At 41.6% G+C, this 17,014-nt stretch overlaps 1 protein-coding gene across 1 annotated transcript in view; it reads left to right on the forward strand.

The window, feature by feature from the left end:
* The window catches only part of LOC311089541 (uncharacterized protein), a gene marked incomplete at its 5' end in the record, with an annotated part of 89,009 nt that overhangs the window by 19,216 nt on the left and 52,779 nt on the right, over positions 1-17,014 (forward strand). The window contains 4 exons of the mRNA XM_084124264.1: positions 1,551-1,724; positions 1,807-1,977; positions 4,501-4,674; positions 5,287-5,457. Of these exons, the coding sequence (XP_083980390.1) occupies positions 1,551-1,724; positions 1,807-1,977; positions 4,501-4,674; positions 5,287-5,457 (690 nt within the window). The remainder of the gene's footprint in view (positions 1-1,550; positions 1,725-1,806; positions 1,978-4,500; positions 4,675-5,286; positions 5,458-17,014) is intronic.

A 17,014-nucleotide genomic window follows, 5' to 3' on the forward strand; every position in this document is an offset into this window, starting at 1 on the left:
ATATATATATATATATATATATATATATATATATAATTTTTTTATGTAACAATATTTTCAGTGCTATCTTTCTTTGTAAAAACTAAAGTATACATTTTAGCATACGTATTTCAATTCATATGAGCAGAAATTGGCAACATTATAAGCTTATTTGATGTGGCAGTATTTTACAGTAATAATAATCTATAATCTATCCGATTTTTAGCGCAATTTTCCACCGGACAAAATTGCGATTTTTAACTCATGATTTCTGTTCTGTCTGTGCGCACCAATCTTGCACTTCTATCTACTCCTCAACCAGACCACCTAGAGACTTCGGGTTTTCGGCATTATGTTAAGGAAGGTCTAATCTCGGGAACGCACAAGAAAAAATCCAGGAAAAGATTTACTATCTCTTAGTGTTGTGATCCCATGACGTGAGAAAATTGCGCTAAAACACTCACTGAGTTTTTATTACTTGTTTTACTCATCTCAGTATAGCAATAGAGTTTGGTAAAAGCTGTTCATTCATTCACACATAGAAACACGATTCATATTTAAACCAGTCTTTTTTCCAGCTGTAGCTACATAACAGCGCGCATATGTGCGTTCATTCATTCATACATAGAAACGCGATTCATATTTAAACAGTCTTTTTTCCAGCTGTAGCTACATAACAGCGCACATCTGTGCGTTCATTCATTCAGCGTGTACAGACACTTGCGATTAGAACAAAGCATCTAACTGACCTATTCCTCAGCCGGATCCCTTTGCTCCTCGAAATGATACTTCCAGCACTTCTGAGGTAAATTTTCCAGGATTATTATCAAGAAGTACATGAGTCTGAAAGTGAACTCGTGGTGTGTGTGTGTGTTATCCAGCTGATGTGGGTGTTTCACAGGATTGCAGGATCGCCTCACATTTGCGTTTGAATAGCGCACGCTCTCCGTGGGCGGAGTCAAATTAAAACATAATGAGCTGAGAAGAGAACGACTGACATTCTCTCTCTTTTCATACAGATTACATAAACAGAGAATATTTGTTTTTTTATCAAAATGACTTCATTTAAAAGAAGAGAATTCAAGCTTCATGCCTGTGTGTCTGTGTGACTGTTTGACTAAGTATTCGCTGAGTTATGGTTCATTTTCGGACGCGTTTCAGAACTGACTTCACTGACAGAGAGAAAGCAGAAATCGCATCATGTTTATTTTTCTTTATTTGGCAAAAAGCACAACACTTTGCTTTTATTGTGAGTATACAGAAAAATAATACACACTTAACAGGATCGATTGATGATTGAAACTTGTTTGTAAAATCAAAGTCAACAGAGAATTTGGAGTCTCATTTCAACTGATAAGGAAAAAAGCGAGCAAATCACGCCGGCGTGATTGCCGACCTCAGAGGGTTAAGTTACTGTAGTGAATTAAAGAAACAGGAAAAAACATGCCTCTGTCAAATTATTTTCTTTACTTATAAGAGAAAAGACATTTTATGATTTTTATGTTATAATTTTATTATTAAAGTGATATTGATTGTATAACTTTTTTATTTTTTAAATCTCTTTTCTGTAGATTCTCAGACTGCAGTATCACAGAAGAAGGTTATAAAGCTCTGGCTTCAGCTCTGAGATCAAACCCTTCACACCTGATAGAGCTGGATCTCAGAGGAAATGATCCTGGACAATCAGGAGTGAAGGAGCTCGATGATTTACTACAGGATCAGAACTGTCAACTCAAGACACTGAGGTGAGACGTGATGAAATAATCCAAAAAAATTATATGCATATGATTAATTAACAGAAATGCTTTTTTACTAATGGCTTTATAGGTTTTTGAGTCCTGCTGCAGAGGAAGCCTGTCATTATGTAAGAAGAATTGTGGGTAAAAACCTGTTACTCCTGAGAGAACTGAATCTGAGTGAACGTGACCTAAAAGACACAGGAGTGAATCAGATCGCTGCTCTACTGAAGGACAAACACTGTAAACTCAACACACTGATGTGAGTATTTCCCTTGGTTTAATACTTAACATGTAAAATATATTTAACTGGTATGGACAAATTATCTGTCACAGGTGCTGCTAGTAGGAAGCGCACGTGGATGAAGATTCAAACAAAATAGCCTTTAATCCAAATAGCCTTTAAACCACAGGAGAACGTCTCTGTTACATATGGTAACCCTCGTTCCCTGAAGGAGGGAACAGAATCGTACGTTGTGACAGACGAATAGGAATCTCACTACAGAGGCCAATCTACTTTGAGTGTAACTAAATGAGCTAATGAACATTGGCATGCAATGATTTGAAGCAGCTGCTCTGCCTCGTATAAGGTGACCATATGTAACCGAGACATTCCCTGTCAGTCGGTCACTCTCGGCGTACATCGTGACGATGAATAGAAATCCCTTTCAAAGCGCCACAGCTGCTGCCCCCTTCCAGTGCCTTGTGCAAGCCTCCAGCCCCTTCTTGCCTGGAAGGACGATAGGAGAGGGCTTACACTGAGAGTGTCTGTCACTGTTGTTCCGTGGTAACCCATACAGTGAGATTTTTGGATAACATTGGGAAAGCGTGCCCTTTCCATTAGGAAGAAGAACGCTGCGGAAGCCACATTCTTTCCTGAAGGAGTTTTGTGGAGATATACATATGGATTAACCCGAAGGATGTACTGGGTGACTTAGCCCAAAGGAAAGACATGGGCTTCCGTTTAGGAGCAGCCGTGGTAGAATCCACAAATGTGATCCCCAGCACATCCCCGGGGATGACACCCTTGGCGACGAGTAGACTGAGGGGTGGCCCACGAGGGACTCAGCTGGTACTTCGGGGGAAGCTCCTCAGTCTGCTACTGACTGCAGAAAACTGCCCAGTCCTCCAGAGTGTCGCCGAAAAGGCCACCTTGTGAGATGGGAGTGTCGAGAAAGCGTACTTTGGCACTTCTGGAGCACCGAAGTCGACATCGTCTGACCGAGGACCTGCGCAGTGACCTTGACCACGGTTAGTCAAAATGCGTAGCTCAACCCCGGCTCAGAACTACCCTTGTGCATTAAGAGTGCCATGGCCTCAAATACAGGGTGGAGGTTGTCTGCGCACAGCCACCCCACCATTGAGAGTAGTGAGAGAGGGGAAAACTTATGCAGATTTTGGCACTTTTGGCTTTTCATATTTTTGGCACCAATATAGCTCCATACTGCCCAGTTTTTCAATGCATATCCGGAAAAAGACCCGGGAAAGCATGGCTGTAAACTCTGAATCTGAGTCAGCATAAACAAACGCCATTACAGTGGAAAGCTCAGCATCACACTAATCTCCAGAGCATAACAGCCCTCTCTCCGATCAGCGATCAACATCTGATACTCAGCTGGAGCCCTGAATGAAACGCTAGGTTCCCCCATGAGAAGGACCAGCAATCCCATCCAGAAGTCGCACAGCTTGTGATGCACTAGAGGGGGAGGGGCTCTAGGGGGTTGTTTCCCAGAAGGAGAAGCCCTTTGTAACCCTCAGAGGCTGGTCAACAACAGAGGGGACTCAAGCTTCCCAGAGAAAGAAGAGTCATGACCGGCATGTCGACGTGGTCATGTTCCCATGCAAACCATAAACTACCCACAAACACAGTCTCAACATGTTTTGCCCAAGCGTGCAAGGCTGTGATTGTGGCCGTCAGTGAGGACAGGAAACAACCACAGCCAGAAACACACGGGTGTAATGTTATTCTATAGAAAGACGCAACTCACACCCATATAAGCTCTTTTAGGAGACTTGCTCTCTCTGTGCTGAAGCACACAGGGGAAAAGATCGTGGCAACACTGACAGGGAATTGCAGCCTGTAGTGTGCATTAACTCTCGTATATAATAATTATAATTAACTTAAAAATAAACTTATAATAATTTAAAAAAAAAGAGGAAATCGACCCCACTGCCGCGCCATGACACCAACACTGATGAAATTGAGAGGTTCTCCTTGAAGAGCTTGCTCGTTCAGAAGACACTGCTTGCAGACAAGAGCATACATGAAACGCTCGGCTCCAAAGCGAAAAGCTGAGGATGCAGTGCACCTGCTGCTCATTATATACTCGTGCTGTGAGGCAGAGCAGCTGCTGCAAATCATCGCATGCAAATGTTCATTGGCTCGTTTAGTTACACTTGAAGTAGATTGGACACTCTAGCGAGATTCCTATTCGTCTGTCACGACTTGCGTCGAGAGATACCGACTGATAGGGAACTCAGGGAAGCAGACATAACACACCTTAAAATTGACGAAAAGGGACAACCAACTGAAAAAAAACAAAAAACAGGGAGTATAAATACTAGAACAAATGAGGGAGCCGATGACATAATTAATAGGACACAGGTGAATGTATGACTAAATAAACAGACTGAGGAAAACTAGGTCACAGGACAGAACCAAATACACAATGAAGTAGGGAACACAGAACATGCATGTGACACTATCATTGTTGTTCATTAAAAATGTTTTGTGATAAACTGAAGAATGTTTTGTGCCTTTTTTTTCTTTCTCTTCTGAATACAGGCTGAATAATAACAGTATTACAACAGAAGGTTGTGCCGCTCTGACTACAGCATTTCATTCAAACCCTTCAAACCTGATAGAGCTGGATCTGAGTGAGAATAAACTAGGAAACTCTGGAATGAAGAAGATCTGTGTTCTGTTGGCAAATACACAATGCAGTCTGGAAAAGCTGAAGTGTGTTTTAACATTCATCTACATTTCTGCTATATATATATGCTATATATATATATATATATATATATATATATATATATATATATATATATATATATATATATATATATATTCTGTATATATATGCTATATATATATATATATGCTATATATATATATTCTGCTATATTATATATATATATATATATATATATATATATATATATATATATATATATATAGAGAGAGAGAGAGAGACAGAGAGAGAGTGAGTGTGTGTGTTTGCATGTGTTAAACAATTCAAAGAATTAAGAAGCATAAATTTAAATTTCAGCACCAATGTTTGGTCATTTTTCATGACAATCTACCGGTAATCAAATCTCCAACAACTTTTTCTTTTTTAGAATTGGTGATATTATTGTATTTCAATGCTGACATGACTTTCACTGTATACACATGTATCTTAGCTTAGAAAATGAAATAATTTTTCAGGTTTATTATGTATAAAAAAACTAATTTTATTTACTCTCTCAGCAGCTCTGTTTTCATAAAAGTACAAACACTGGGCAAAACACACATTCTTAGTGATCACTAAATATAAGTATTAATTCTCAGTCCTGTTCATCATTTTAGGCTGCGTAAGTGTGGTCTAACAGAGGAAAGCTGTTCAGCTCTCGCTACAGTCCTGAGATCAAACTCCAGTCTGAAAGAGCTTGACATCAGCAACAATAATCTGCAGGATTCAGGAGTGAAGAAACTCCAGAACGGATTAGAAAATACAAACTGTAAACTGGAGAAACTCAGGTAAAAGGTTAAATTTATCACATAGCCTAACTGTTTTTAAAGACCTCCTATAGTAAATAGTTGTATCCTTTAAAGGTCCCATGACATGCTACTTTTTGTAGGCTTTAATATAGGCCTTAGTGGTCCCTAGTACTGTATCTGAAATCTCTTTCCAAAAATTCAGCCTCGGTGCAGAATTATAGCCACTACAAGCCAGTCCCAGAATGAGCTTCCTTCAGACGGTCCGTTTCGGTGTCTGTAGCTTTAAACAGGGTTCCTGCAGGTTTCAGTAAGTCAAATTTAAGACCTTTTTAAGACATTTTAAGACCAAACAGATTGAAATTTAAGACCTACACGGCGCATAACCAAAAAAAAATAAAATAATTAAAAGAATTCTGAAAAAAATATTTTTATTTCAATGAATTCAGTAATTGAAAAAGCATTAATTTAAATTTACAGACAAAGCAATCACATTAGTAACCTTCCACACACAACAACATGCCAAATGCCCAAAACCTTAGGCCTAAAATGAAAATAGGCTAAAACAAACTTGCCCTCTAATAATATATTTCATCTCATATTTATTTACATTACGAAGCAGCATATTAATAGCCTAATAGAGATTGAACAGGCTCAGAGATTATTTTAGAAAATTGTAGTTTGCATATTATACTCTAAAAACACATAATTATAGCTGATTTTAGTTGATCATAACTAGAGATGAAATGGCATGAACATTTATTTTCACGATTATTATGAAATCAATTTACTGAGTTTGTCGAAACCCCGCAAATAACATATAAAATTATCAATATGCAAGTTTTGTTTACATAAACATCAAAATACTATTAAAAATGATGGCCAGATTTTAAAGGAGTGTCTTGCAACATGTTATCTACTAATATGTACAAGTTCAAATAAAGTTTTTACAAAAATGGTTTTATAAAAAGATAAACCTCACATATTTCAGCCTTTAAATATTTTTTTTATAAAAAGAATGAGTCAAAAAAGATTAATTACTGACATTTACAATGCACATCCGCTTATCTAATATTATTAAAGGGTAACTAAACCCTAAACCAACTTTTTTTATTTAATGATCTGTAAGAATGAGGCCTTATTAGTGCTGTTCATTGATTCGAGTAACTTTTTTGACATTTGGGTATAAAGTGTTTTAATTTTACAATATATGGTGTAAAAACGTCTGAGTGCTGCCCTCTTAAGGTTGAACGGTGGCTACTGCAGTTGAATTTTCCTATTGGATGTTGCGGTGGCAAGTGACGTAAAAGGTGGCAGGTGACGTAAGCAGGTTCCAGCTCTACCACGCCCCTGATACGAGCTCACCACGCCCTTGGTATGAGCTAGCGTAGATTTATCTGTGTACAGTGGTCAGGAGGGTACGTAGGTGTAGTGTTGCTGGTTGCAACAGCACTGCTGGACTGCATAACTTTCCAGCAGACTTGGAAAATAGGCGCCAGTGTTTGCATACACTTGGCCTGGAAGACCGTGAGTGTGAAACATGCATTTTCGCGGGATTTCTTCTCCAACGCAATAGAGGTGGAAATGGGCTTCTCCACACAGCTCGCGCTGAAAAGCGACGCAGTGCCAAACGCTGCTCCTCCTGCATGGACTCCACCACAGCAGCGGCGTCCTGATGTGAGTGATCATATTTAATCACACTTTATGGTTAGGCTAAAGTTATTCCTCTGGGGTCGACAAACGCGTCGGCGCATTTTGCTGGATTTTTTCACATAGCGGCAAAATATATGCCTATATAGAGAGCGCGCGCTATTGACATGATAAAACCAGAGAATGACGGGCTCTGATAAAACTCATCAGATGCATGTACTTTACGTCGTCTTGCGACCCTGTGAGCAAACTCCATTTTAGAGTCTGACAGCAGGTCTCAGGTGCACGCCCCCCCGCCCTCGGTTCGTCCCCTCTCTCTCCGCTGGGGTCTGCCCACTTTTCTAGCATTTTTCAAATATTGACAGTGGGTGGAGTCAGGCTCTGACCAGGGGTTTAGTTACCCTTTAATAACATTTGGTCTGATTTTCCTGTGGCGTCTGTCGTTGCTAAGCAACCATACACTCTCCACAGCAACAAGCGGGTGGAAAAAAATTGCGCGTTGTTTGAATAGCGCTTGCCGCATGCCCACATTTTAATAAACTTGAGCACGCAAAAAGACGCAGTATGTGAACTCAACTGCCTGTTGGCGAGCGACCTCATATCAAGCCCCGGGCTACTGGTAGCACGCGAGCGAGCTCCGCTTTGTAGGCTAACTTGTGTTGTGTTGAAGGCATCACGTGTTCACAGTACTGTGCACTGTGACCCGGGGCTGCGTTGCATTCTCAATTATTGGTTCCGCCACTCTTTATATATACTACGTTATTTAATAAAAATAATCGTGGTTTACAAATGAAACTTTTGAGGAAAAATACAATACGGAGAAGTTACATACAGCAAAATTTTTAAGACCCAGACATCAAAATTCAAGACTTTTTAAAGACTTTTTAAGGTATTATTTCCAAATTAATAAATTCAATGCTTTTAAGGCTTTTTAAGACCCCGCGGGAACCCTGTTTAAATACTAATGAGGAGGAGAAAGGCAGCGCAAGGTGGAGGGTGGGTGTGGCCTTGACCATCTTGCGGCAACGGTACCATGCACGTTTACGTTGGATATATTGCAATGGCACGAAGACAGTCGTTCAAGCATTTCAGTTTGACCCAGAATCTGATCCAGATGGAGAAGCAACGGATGAAGAAGTTGCAACTCAGTGGCTCCAGAAGGACGTTTCCGAATGGTTAGTTTAAAATATTATGTCTGGATACGGTACTTTATTCGGATGGTTTACAGTTATTATCATGTAGCTAACGCTAACCTACTGTTGCCTTTTCATGAGAGATCTGTAACGTCTGTAATTTATCTTATTACCATTACATCAAGCTCTGCGATCTTGAAATGCGGATATCGCTCGCCATATAACCAACAGGAAAACGGTTATCCAAATAACAAAGAAGTGTACAACACTCGCGTTACAGTGTGTGTATTCACACACATACTTGATGCTGTCTACCTTTACATTAGCGCAAGTAACTGCATAGCTAATGTTACAGCCACATTCTGCTGTAACAAGCTAGGTAACCATAAACAGTAAAGCAACACACTTATCATTAGTTGACTTACTTGTCCGAGGTGTAGCTGAGCCAAAGAGAGTTGGTACTGATCCAGAATTCGCTCCGTGCACGGCGACCGTTGACGTTCGAACTTGAGTGTGCGCGCCAGTACTTCCGGTGATCTGACAGCGAGAGCGGGAGACGGCGAGAGACAACAGCGACCGAGTTCCATAACCACAGAAATATTTTTTCACAATGAGTGTTTTTAGGATTCAAGAGAGGCGACTTGCCTTTCAGAGGGTGACAGCCTCAGCACTTCATCGCTGTGTGCCTTATGTACCGTTTCGTCACGTTACAACAGAGAAGTCAGCTTTCATGCATTCCCCGTTGACGCTGCGGTACGGGCATGAGTGGATACAGAAGATCCGGAGGGATGACTTCAACCCGACCAAATTTTTAAATGCATATCATTTTCAGTGTATTTCACCTGTGTGTTTCTATGCTTTCTATTACTGCATTTATTTTGTGCAAGTGAGATGAGTAAAGACCTGTTTCATAAATCATTACCTGTCTGGTGTTTATAAGCAGATGCCTACAGTATTTTATACGTGTAAAATATACACAAACTATATTCAATTGTTTGTGGTATCTACAGTTAAAAATGTAAAATATTTGATGATAATATTGATCGAGCAATTGATGTAAGTGAAAATATATGCACAGAATTGAGAAAATAGTATTTATGGAGATAAATTGTAGCCTATCTCAGGGCAAACGTGAATGTTCACACTGCATTTTATGCAAACAACTCTAATCGTAGTTGTAACTCTATTACAGTAGGCATAATTGTCATTGCGTATTCATTCATTCATTCAAACCTTTATTTAACCAGGATAAAAAACTCCTTGAGATTAAAAATCTCTTTTACAAGAGTGTCCTGGCAAGTGGCAGCAGCGCGGTTTCAAATAGACATAGAGACATTTACAGGTAAATACATAGACACACTTTCACTCCTAAATCAATTTAAAAACAGTGACAGACAAACTGCCTTTCCGCAAGGTCCTTTAAAAAGCCTTTAAAAGAAAAAAGTGAGACTAACTCCTTCAACTGTAGTTAATTTCGAAGCTGATTCCATGCAGATGGTGCTGCAAAATGAAAAGCCCTTTTGCCAAAGTCAGTGCGTGCTTTAGGGACTGTCAATAAGAACAGATCCTGTGAATGCAGGTGATATATCCTTCCGAGGTCAGCAGGGACATAAGTGTTCAGATAAGGAGGAAGAAGTCCTAATACTGCTTTATAAATAAAAAGATGCCAGTGCATCCAACGCCGAATGGAGAGGGAGAACCACTCGACCCGAGAATACAGCAAACAGTGATGAGTGAGAGATTTTAAGTTTGTGATGAATCTTAAGGCTCCATGAAACACTGTGTCCAAAGCATTGGGAGGTTGAATGCATATATAAAATATCACCATAGTCCAAGACAGACAAGAATGTTGCGTATGTGTACCATAGACAATGTGTACGCAGCATGAATCAAATACAATCTTCTGTTCGTGATCAGTTGTATTTCATTTATTAATCTGACTATGCATCCGTGCATTTAATTGCCATTGCCTTGTGTGATAGTAATATGGATCTTAGTAGTATTCTAAGTGATAATTGATTCTATTAACAACTATAAACGATAATTTTCGTCTTTCTCCGTTATTGAGCAATTATAATGCTTTGCTCACTCAAAAGCCATATCTCTCGTGGACAAACTAATATCGCGCGCGTTCCTACTTCCTAGCTCATTTTCTCATGGGCGGAAAATATTCTCTGGGCGGGCAAAGCAGAGAAAGGGGAGGTAACATTTCTCCTTATAACGTCATAGAACTGGTAAGTCCCGCCCATCCGTAAAACCCCAAGTGGACCTCAAGGTTGAAAAATCGTCAATGCAAGTGAATGGGAGAAAATAATTATTTTCTGGTCCCGTTTGAATTGTGCCATGAATGTGAACATATGTTGTCTGTGAATTTTTTGTATAATTTTTCATGTTACGAGTTTGACAGTATATGGTATGATTCTTCGGCTAGCAGTTGTGGAAAAGACATAACGAGAAAGACTATATGTCGCCTATATTTTCGCCAACCTCAACGATTTTGTCCTCTCCCTGAAAGAAGGCGGTGAAGTGCACCAAAGCCACAGCCATGTTTAGCGGGATCCGTGAGCTAGTGTCCGTGTGCTAGTGGTGTTGACGTTTCAAACGCGTCGAAAGCAGCGAAGAGTTGTAGTCCACAAAGTGCTCTCACACAAAGTCTAACCGTATCAAACTTCTACCCGCTAAATTGTAGCATTCTTTACACGAAAAATTATATTAAAAATTCACAGACAACATATGTTCACATTCATGGCAAAATTCAAACGGGACCAGAAAATAATTATTTTCTCCCATTCACTTGCATTGACGATTTTTCAACCTAGAGGTCCAGTGGGGTTAGCGGAAGGGGCGGGACTTACGAGCTCTATAAGGAGGAGATTCAAGATCAGCCCGGTTGAGCTTCCATTTTCTCAAAATCAGAGAAAGATAGCAAAAGCTCGATTTACACCGATTAAAATTTCTAGAAACTTGGGGACCATATACAGGCTAGGGGGAATCATATTAATGTTAAAAAACCTCAGAAAATGAAAATTTCATGTCATGGGACCTTTAAAACTCATCTTTCATTGTCAAAGGTATTTAAATGTTGTTTTTTCTTGTGAAATTAATTTCTTCATGCCTTAAAATAGCTTGAATGTAATTCTACACCCTTGCCTCATTTACTATGGATTCATGAATATGCAAATCAGTCCCGCTTCCACTCTGTGACAAGCTCAGACCTACCTGATTCACTTGGTCAACTTTACTGTAGTAAAAGTGACACAATGGCAAGTGGAAATACTGGTTTAATTAATCCATATACATTTTATCCAGAAACTGATTCAGAAGAAAAGGAAGACCAAATTACATAGGGTCATCTACTAGTTGATGTATCAGAATGGTAATGCGTTTTATGTATCGCTCTCTGCAATGTCGGTCACATAACAATAATTGCTATGATTTGGCTTTGGCTTGAATACGTTATCAAACAGCTAATAATGTGTTGTTAATGTTACATAAACCATGTTCCCGTTCACCATCTCAGAGTTAGACAGCTTGCTTCTTAAAATCAGCATCATAACAAACGCTTTGAATACCATAGAGAGTGGAGAAAGGCATGAATTTCATCATAACATCTTAATATACATAATTCACCCGCTATATTTTGCCGATGTTTCTTATCAACAGAAAAATACAGTGGGATAAACTGGATTCTCTTGAAACCTCCTGCCCCGCAGCATAGTTAATGATATGTTAAAGCTCCCCCGTACGCTGACAGGATTGGTTACAGCAGGTGTGTCAAACTCATTTTCACTGAGGGCCACTTCAGCATTGTGGCTGCCCTCAAAGGGCCGGTTGTAACTGTAAGACTTTTAAAATGTTAATATATTGTCTCTTTATTTGATTATTACTTATTTAAGTTACAAATATTATATGCATTTGCAGGGGTGTTTCTAGGTTTTAAAAACATCAGGGGATGAGCCCGAAACATCAGGGGCTGGGTAATAATGATTTGATACAAAGATTAATGTATTATTGTATATATGCAGGGGCAAACTGGCTAAAAAATTCAGCCCTGGCACTGTAGCCACACCAGCACACATTACCACACAGTCATGCATATTCAAATGTGAGGTAGTTAGGGTGGTTCGGGGACATGCTCCCCTGATAAAATTTGGATTTCTCGGACCTACATATGTGCATTTTAAGGTGTTTAAAGGCCAAAAAAATTGGATGCCAATAGCTTTAAAAGCATGTCAGTGGGCAGTAGCATAAATTATTTGTCAAGATAACAAATTCTTAAAAATGAGAATGAGGATAAATATTGCAATGAATGATCCACACTACAAAATGGAAATGCAAAATGTTTCTGCTTATTGTTGACAATACACAATCACATATTCCAAACAGGAATGGCCTTAAATGAGAAATCTTTCAAGGATTATTTTGCATAGATGTTACATTTCAATCAAAAAACAGTGCAATCTTTTTGTGTCCAGAGGCAAATGAGCAATTTATATTACCATTAAAGATTGGTTTCAGCAACTTGTTTCTTTCCTGAGTTAATCAATGTTTTTGGCACTAATCAGTTTAAAGTTCAATTGTTCACTCATAAAGACAGTCACTTGTCGCCACCTACTGGCTTAATGATGCAAGTGGCGCAAACACAGACAAGCGGAGTGATACAAAAGGTGAAAAGGATAATACTGGTACATATTATATTAAATATTATGTAATATATTTAAATAAATATATTATTATATTAAAATAATATAAAATATCAATATATTATTCTTCAATCAGTTCTATAGAGCAGAATCAGATTTAACAGATTTATTTTTTGACCAATTGTCAAAAAGTATTAGCCTGGCTAACGTCAGACCAAGTCTCATTTGAGACTTGGTCTGGGAACCGCGTGTTCATTTTCTCGTATTTGAGGCGTGGTTTACGAATGCCCAGAGCCGTTTATTGGGCGCTATGAATGTCTATCAAATGCGCCTGTACGTAGCTCATAACCAATCGCTTCAATTATACCAGATGACGTATGTAGAGTGACAGAAATTCGACGAGGAAAACGCAAAGTCATAAAACTACTCGGTTACTATCGTAACCTCAGTTCCCTGTGATAGGGAACGAGTATTGCGTAGCTATACGCAGAGGGAAACTCCTTTTCCTCGATTTACTGAAGCTTTTATTTAAAACGCATTTGCAGCTGCACAGCTAGCACATTGAGCGTCTGGTTCGCTCATAGGCTGTGCTGCAGCAACTGCACAAACCAATGGCATGGACGCCTCTGACCTGTAGCCAATGAGCATCATTACCCGTCAGAGCTCCCCAAGGGGGCGTGGCCTTAGCCTATATCAGAGCCCCGAATTCACCATTATAGCAGGTTTCACGACTGAAGCTACAACTCACCTGGTTACTATAGTGCGGCTGGCTACGCAATACTCATTCCCTATCTCAGGGAACTGAGGTTACGATAGTAACCGAGTAGTTTCCTTTCGAATGGTCACTTCGTATTGCGTAGCTATACGCAGTGGGGACGCCCTGCAAAACGCCGCACCAAAAGTAACTGGTTGCCACTGAACTCAGGATCCCTGAGCCCAAGACAAGCCGGAAACCATTTTTATATATATATATATATATATATATATATATATATATATATATATTAGACCAGACACCGTCGGGTCTTATAAAATATATGTGTTAATATAATATACCAAATGAACCCAGACACCGTCGGGGCTATCAGTATAATAAAAATATAACCAGCAAGTGGGTTTTATATATGTGTGTGTTTATGATCATGCACAGTACAATGTAGACGAGACCGGGCAAACCGCCGGGCCTTCATCATATCGCAAATACCTTCGCTTGCAGCGAAGGCACTTCCATATTATAAAATTTCATAAATGTGGAAGGTGAGGACCAGCCGGCCGCATCACAAATATCTTGAATGGGAAAACCAGATGACCAAGCCCACGACGAAGCCATGCCTCTAGTCGAATGGGCTTTAATACCTATGGGGCAAACCTGACCCAGCGAGGTATAAGCCATAGATATAGCATCCACAATCCATCTAGACAATCTTTGCTTAGTGACTGGATCGGCCACCAAAGCAGACAAAAAGCTGCTCTGACTGTCTGAAAGACGCAGAACGCTCCAGATAGATTCTCAGTGCTCTGACAGGGCAGAGAAGATTAACCTCCCCATCCTCCGCAGAAGGGGGAAGAGCTAATAATGTAATGACCTGTGCTCTGAACGGCGTTGAGAGCACCTTAGGAACATAACCATGCCTGGGTTTGAGGATGACCTTCGTGTCACCTGGACCAAACTCTAAACATGAAGGGCTCACTGAGAGCGCCTGCAGATCTCCTACTCACTTGATAGATGCCAGTGCCAACAGGAGAGCAGTCTTTAGCGAGAGAGGTTTCAGATCAACCGACTGAAGCGGTTCAAATGGCGGGCCCTTTAAGGCCCTCAGGACCATTGAGAGGTCCCAGAGGGGCACAGAAGGAGGTCTGGAGGGGTTCATCCTCCTCGCGCGCTTCAGAAAACTCACAACCAACTCATCTCTTCCTATCGACTGGCCAGCCACCAGAGCATGATGCGCTGCAATAGCTGCCACATAGACTCTGAGCGTGGACGGGGAGCGGCCCACGTCCAACAGCTCCTGCAGGAAGGAGAGTACCACAGCTACCTCACATGACTCCGGGTCCACACAGTTTTTCAAGCACCAGCTGGAAAAGACTGACCATTTCAAAGCATATAAGCGCCTAGTCGACGGGGCCCTGGCTTCTGAGATAGTGTTTAGAATTTTCCGGGTACCCGTTTAGGGGCCATACATGGAGGGCCCATAAATCGGGTCGCGGGTGCCATATTGTTCCCTTGGCCTGAGAGAAGAGGTCTTTCCTCATTGGAACAGGCCAAGGGGCTGTGTCTGACAGCTGAATCAGCTCCGGAAACCACGGTCTGGATCTCCAGAGAGGGGCCACCAGCAGGACTGGGCGCCCGCTCTCCCTGACCCTCTTTATGTCTTGTGGAATCATCGAGACAGGGGGAAAAGCATAAAGGGGGCGGTTGGGCCAATGATGGGTCAACGCATCCCTGCTTTTCGAGAAGAACATTTTGCAATGAGTGTTTGATCTCGAGGCAAAAAGGTCTATTTCGGCCTCTCCGAACACACTCCATATCAGACAAACCGTCTGTGAGTTCAGTGACCACTCGCCTGGGGGAGTGTTGCCCCGTGACAGCATATCCGCGCCCAGATTCTGAACACCCGGGATATGCATTGCTCTTAGAGAGCACAGATTGTTCTGTGCCCATATGAGGAGGTCTCTCGCTGATGCCGCCCTGGCGATTTATGTAAGCCACCACTGACATGTTGTCAGCGCGGACCAGGACATGATGACTTTTTAGGTTTGGGAGAAAAGCTTTCAGGGCCAAACCAACCGCTTTCATCTCCAGACAGTTGATATGTAAGCTCTGCTCCGTGCTCGACCAGAGGCCGGAGACAGGCTTCCCCTCGTGCAGAGCACCCCAACCCAGGTTGGATGCGTCTGTAAACACCACTTTTCTTCTGGAAACTACTCCCATAGTCACACCCTTGAGGTACCAGTCCTGAGCTCGCCAGGGAACCAGGGCTTTTAAACAACCATGATTCATCATGATGCGCAGGCTGCCAGACTGCCACGCATGGGTTGGCACACAACGCTTCAGCCAGTGCTGCAGCGGGCGCATGCGCAGTAGTCCCATACAGAGTAAAGTTTCTGAAATTTTCTCAGGGGCGCGCGCGCTCTGAACGAGGCTGCTAGCGTCTGCACTGAGAGCGCGCGCTCTCGTGTGAGCCGCGCTGTCATCGTCACAGAGTCTAAAACTGTGCCCAGAAAGACTACACTCTGGCTGGGTGTCAGTTTGCTCTTGGTAACATTGATTGTGAGACCCAGGCATTTCAAATGGCCGAGAATCAAATCCCTGTGAGCTATTAGCTCTGTTCTCGATTGCGCCAGCACCAGCCAGTCGTCGAGATAGTTCATCACGCGAACTCCCTGATGTCTCAGAGGAGAAAACGCTGCATCCATACATTTCGTGAATGTACGGGGTGCCAGGGCCAGGCCGAAAGGCAGAACCGTGTACTGATAAGCTTGCCCCTCGAAGGCGAATCTCAAGAATGGCCTGTGATGAGGGTCTATCTGAATATGAAAGTATGCGTCTTTCAGATCCATTGTTACAAACCAGTCCCCCGGGCGAATTTGCGCGAGGATGTGTTTGATAGTCAACGTCTTGAACGGCCGTCTCATGAGAGCTTTGTTCAAGTGTCTCAAATCTAGTATGGGTCTGAGACCGCCATCTTTTTTCGGAATTAGAACATAACGGCTGTAAAACCCCGAGTGTGTTTGCGCGGGAGGGATTAATTCTATCGCCCCTTTTGCTAACAAATTCTGTACTTCGGCGCAAAGCACGTGACCCATACTGCTTCTCACTGAAGACTCGACAACCGCCTGAAATTTTGAAAATTTTGGGAAATCTCGCTTTATAATGTTTATGACCCAACTCGACACTCCGGGGATGGCTTGCCAGGCCTGCACCCTTGCGGCTAGGGATCGAACCTCTGTTTGGGATGAGTCGCCTACCGTGAGGGTACTTACTACCCTTATATTGTGATTTGTGCACATATTGAGTGTTTGACTGACTGTACAAGCTTTTGCCTGTGGGGGAGACAGTGTTACAACTTGGAGGGGGCCACGTAGTGTAGGGGGACCGTGAAAACATGGGTTGTGATTGTGAAACATACTCTTTTTGTGCTTTATTTGGGTCACCGTGAAAACGGCGTTTGT

Source organism: Abramis brama (genome assembly GCF_963993115.1).
Source record: "Abramis brama genome assembly, chromosome: 9".
In the NCBI taxonomy this organism is placed as follows: domain Eukaryota; kingdom Metazoa; phylum Chordata; class Actinopteri; order Cypriniformes; family Leuciscidae; genus Abramis; species Abramis brama.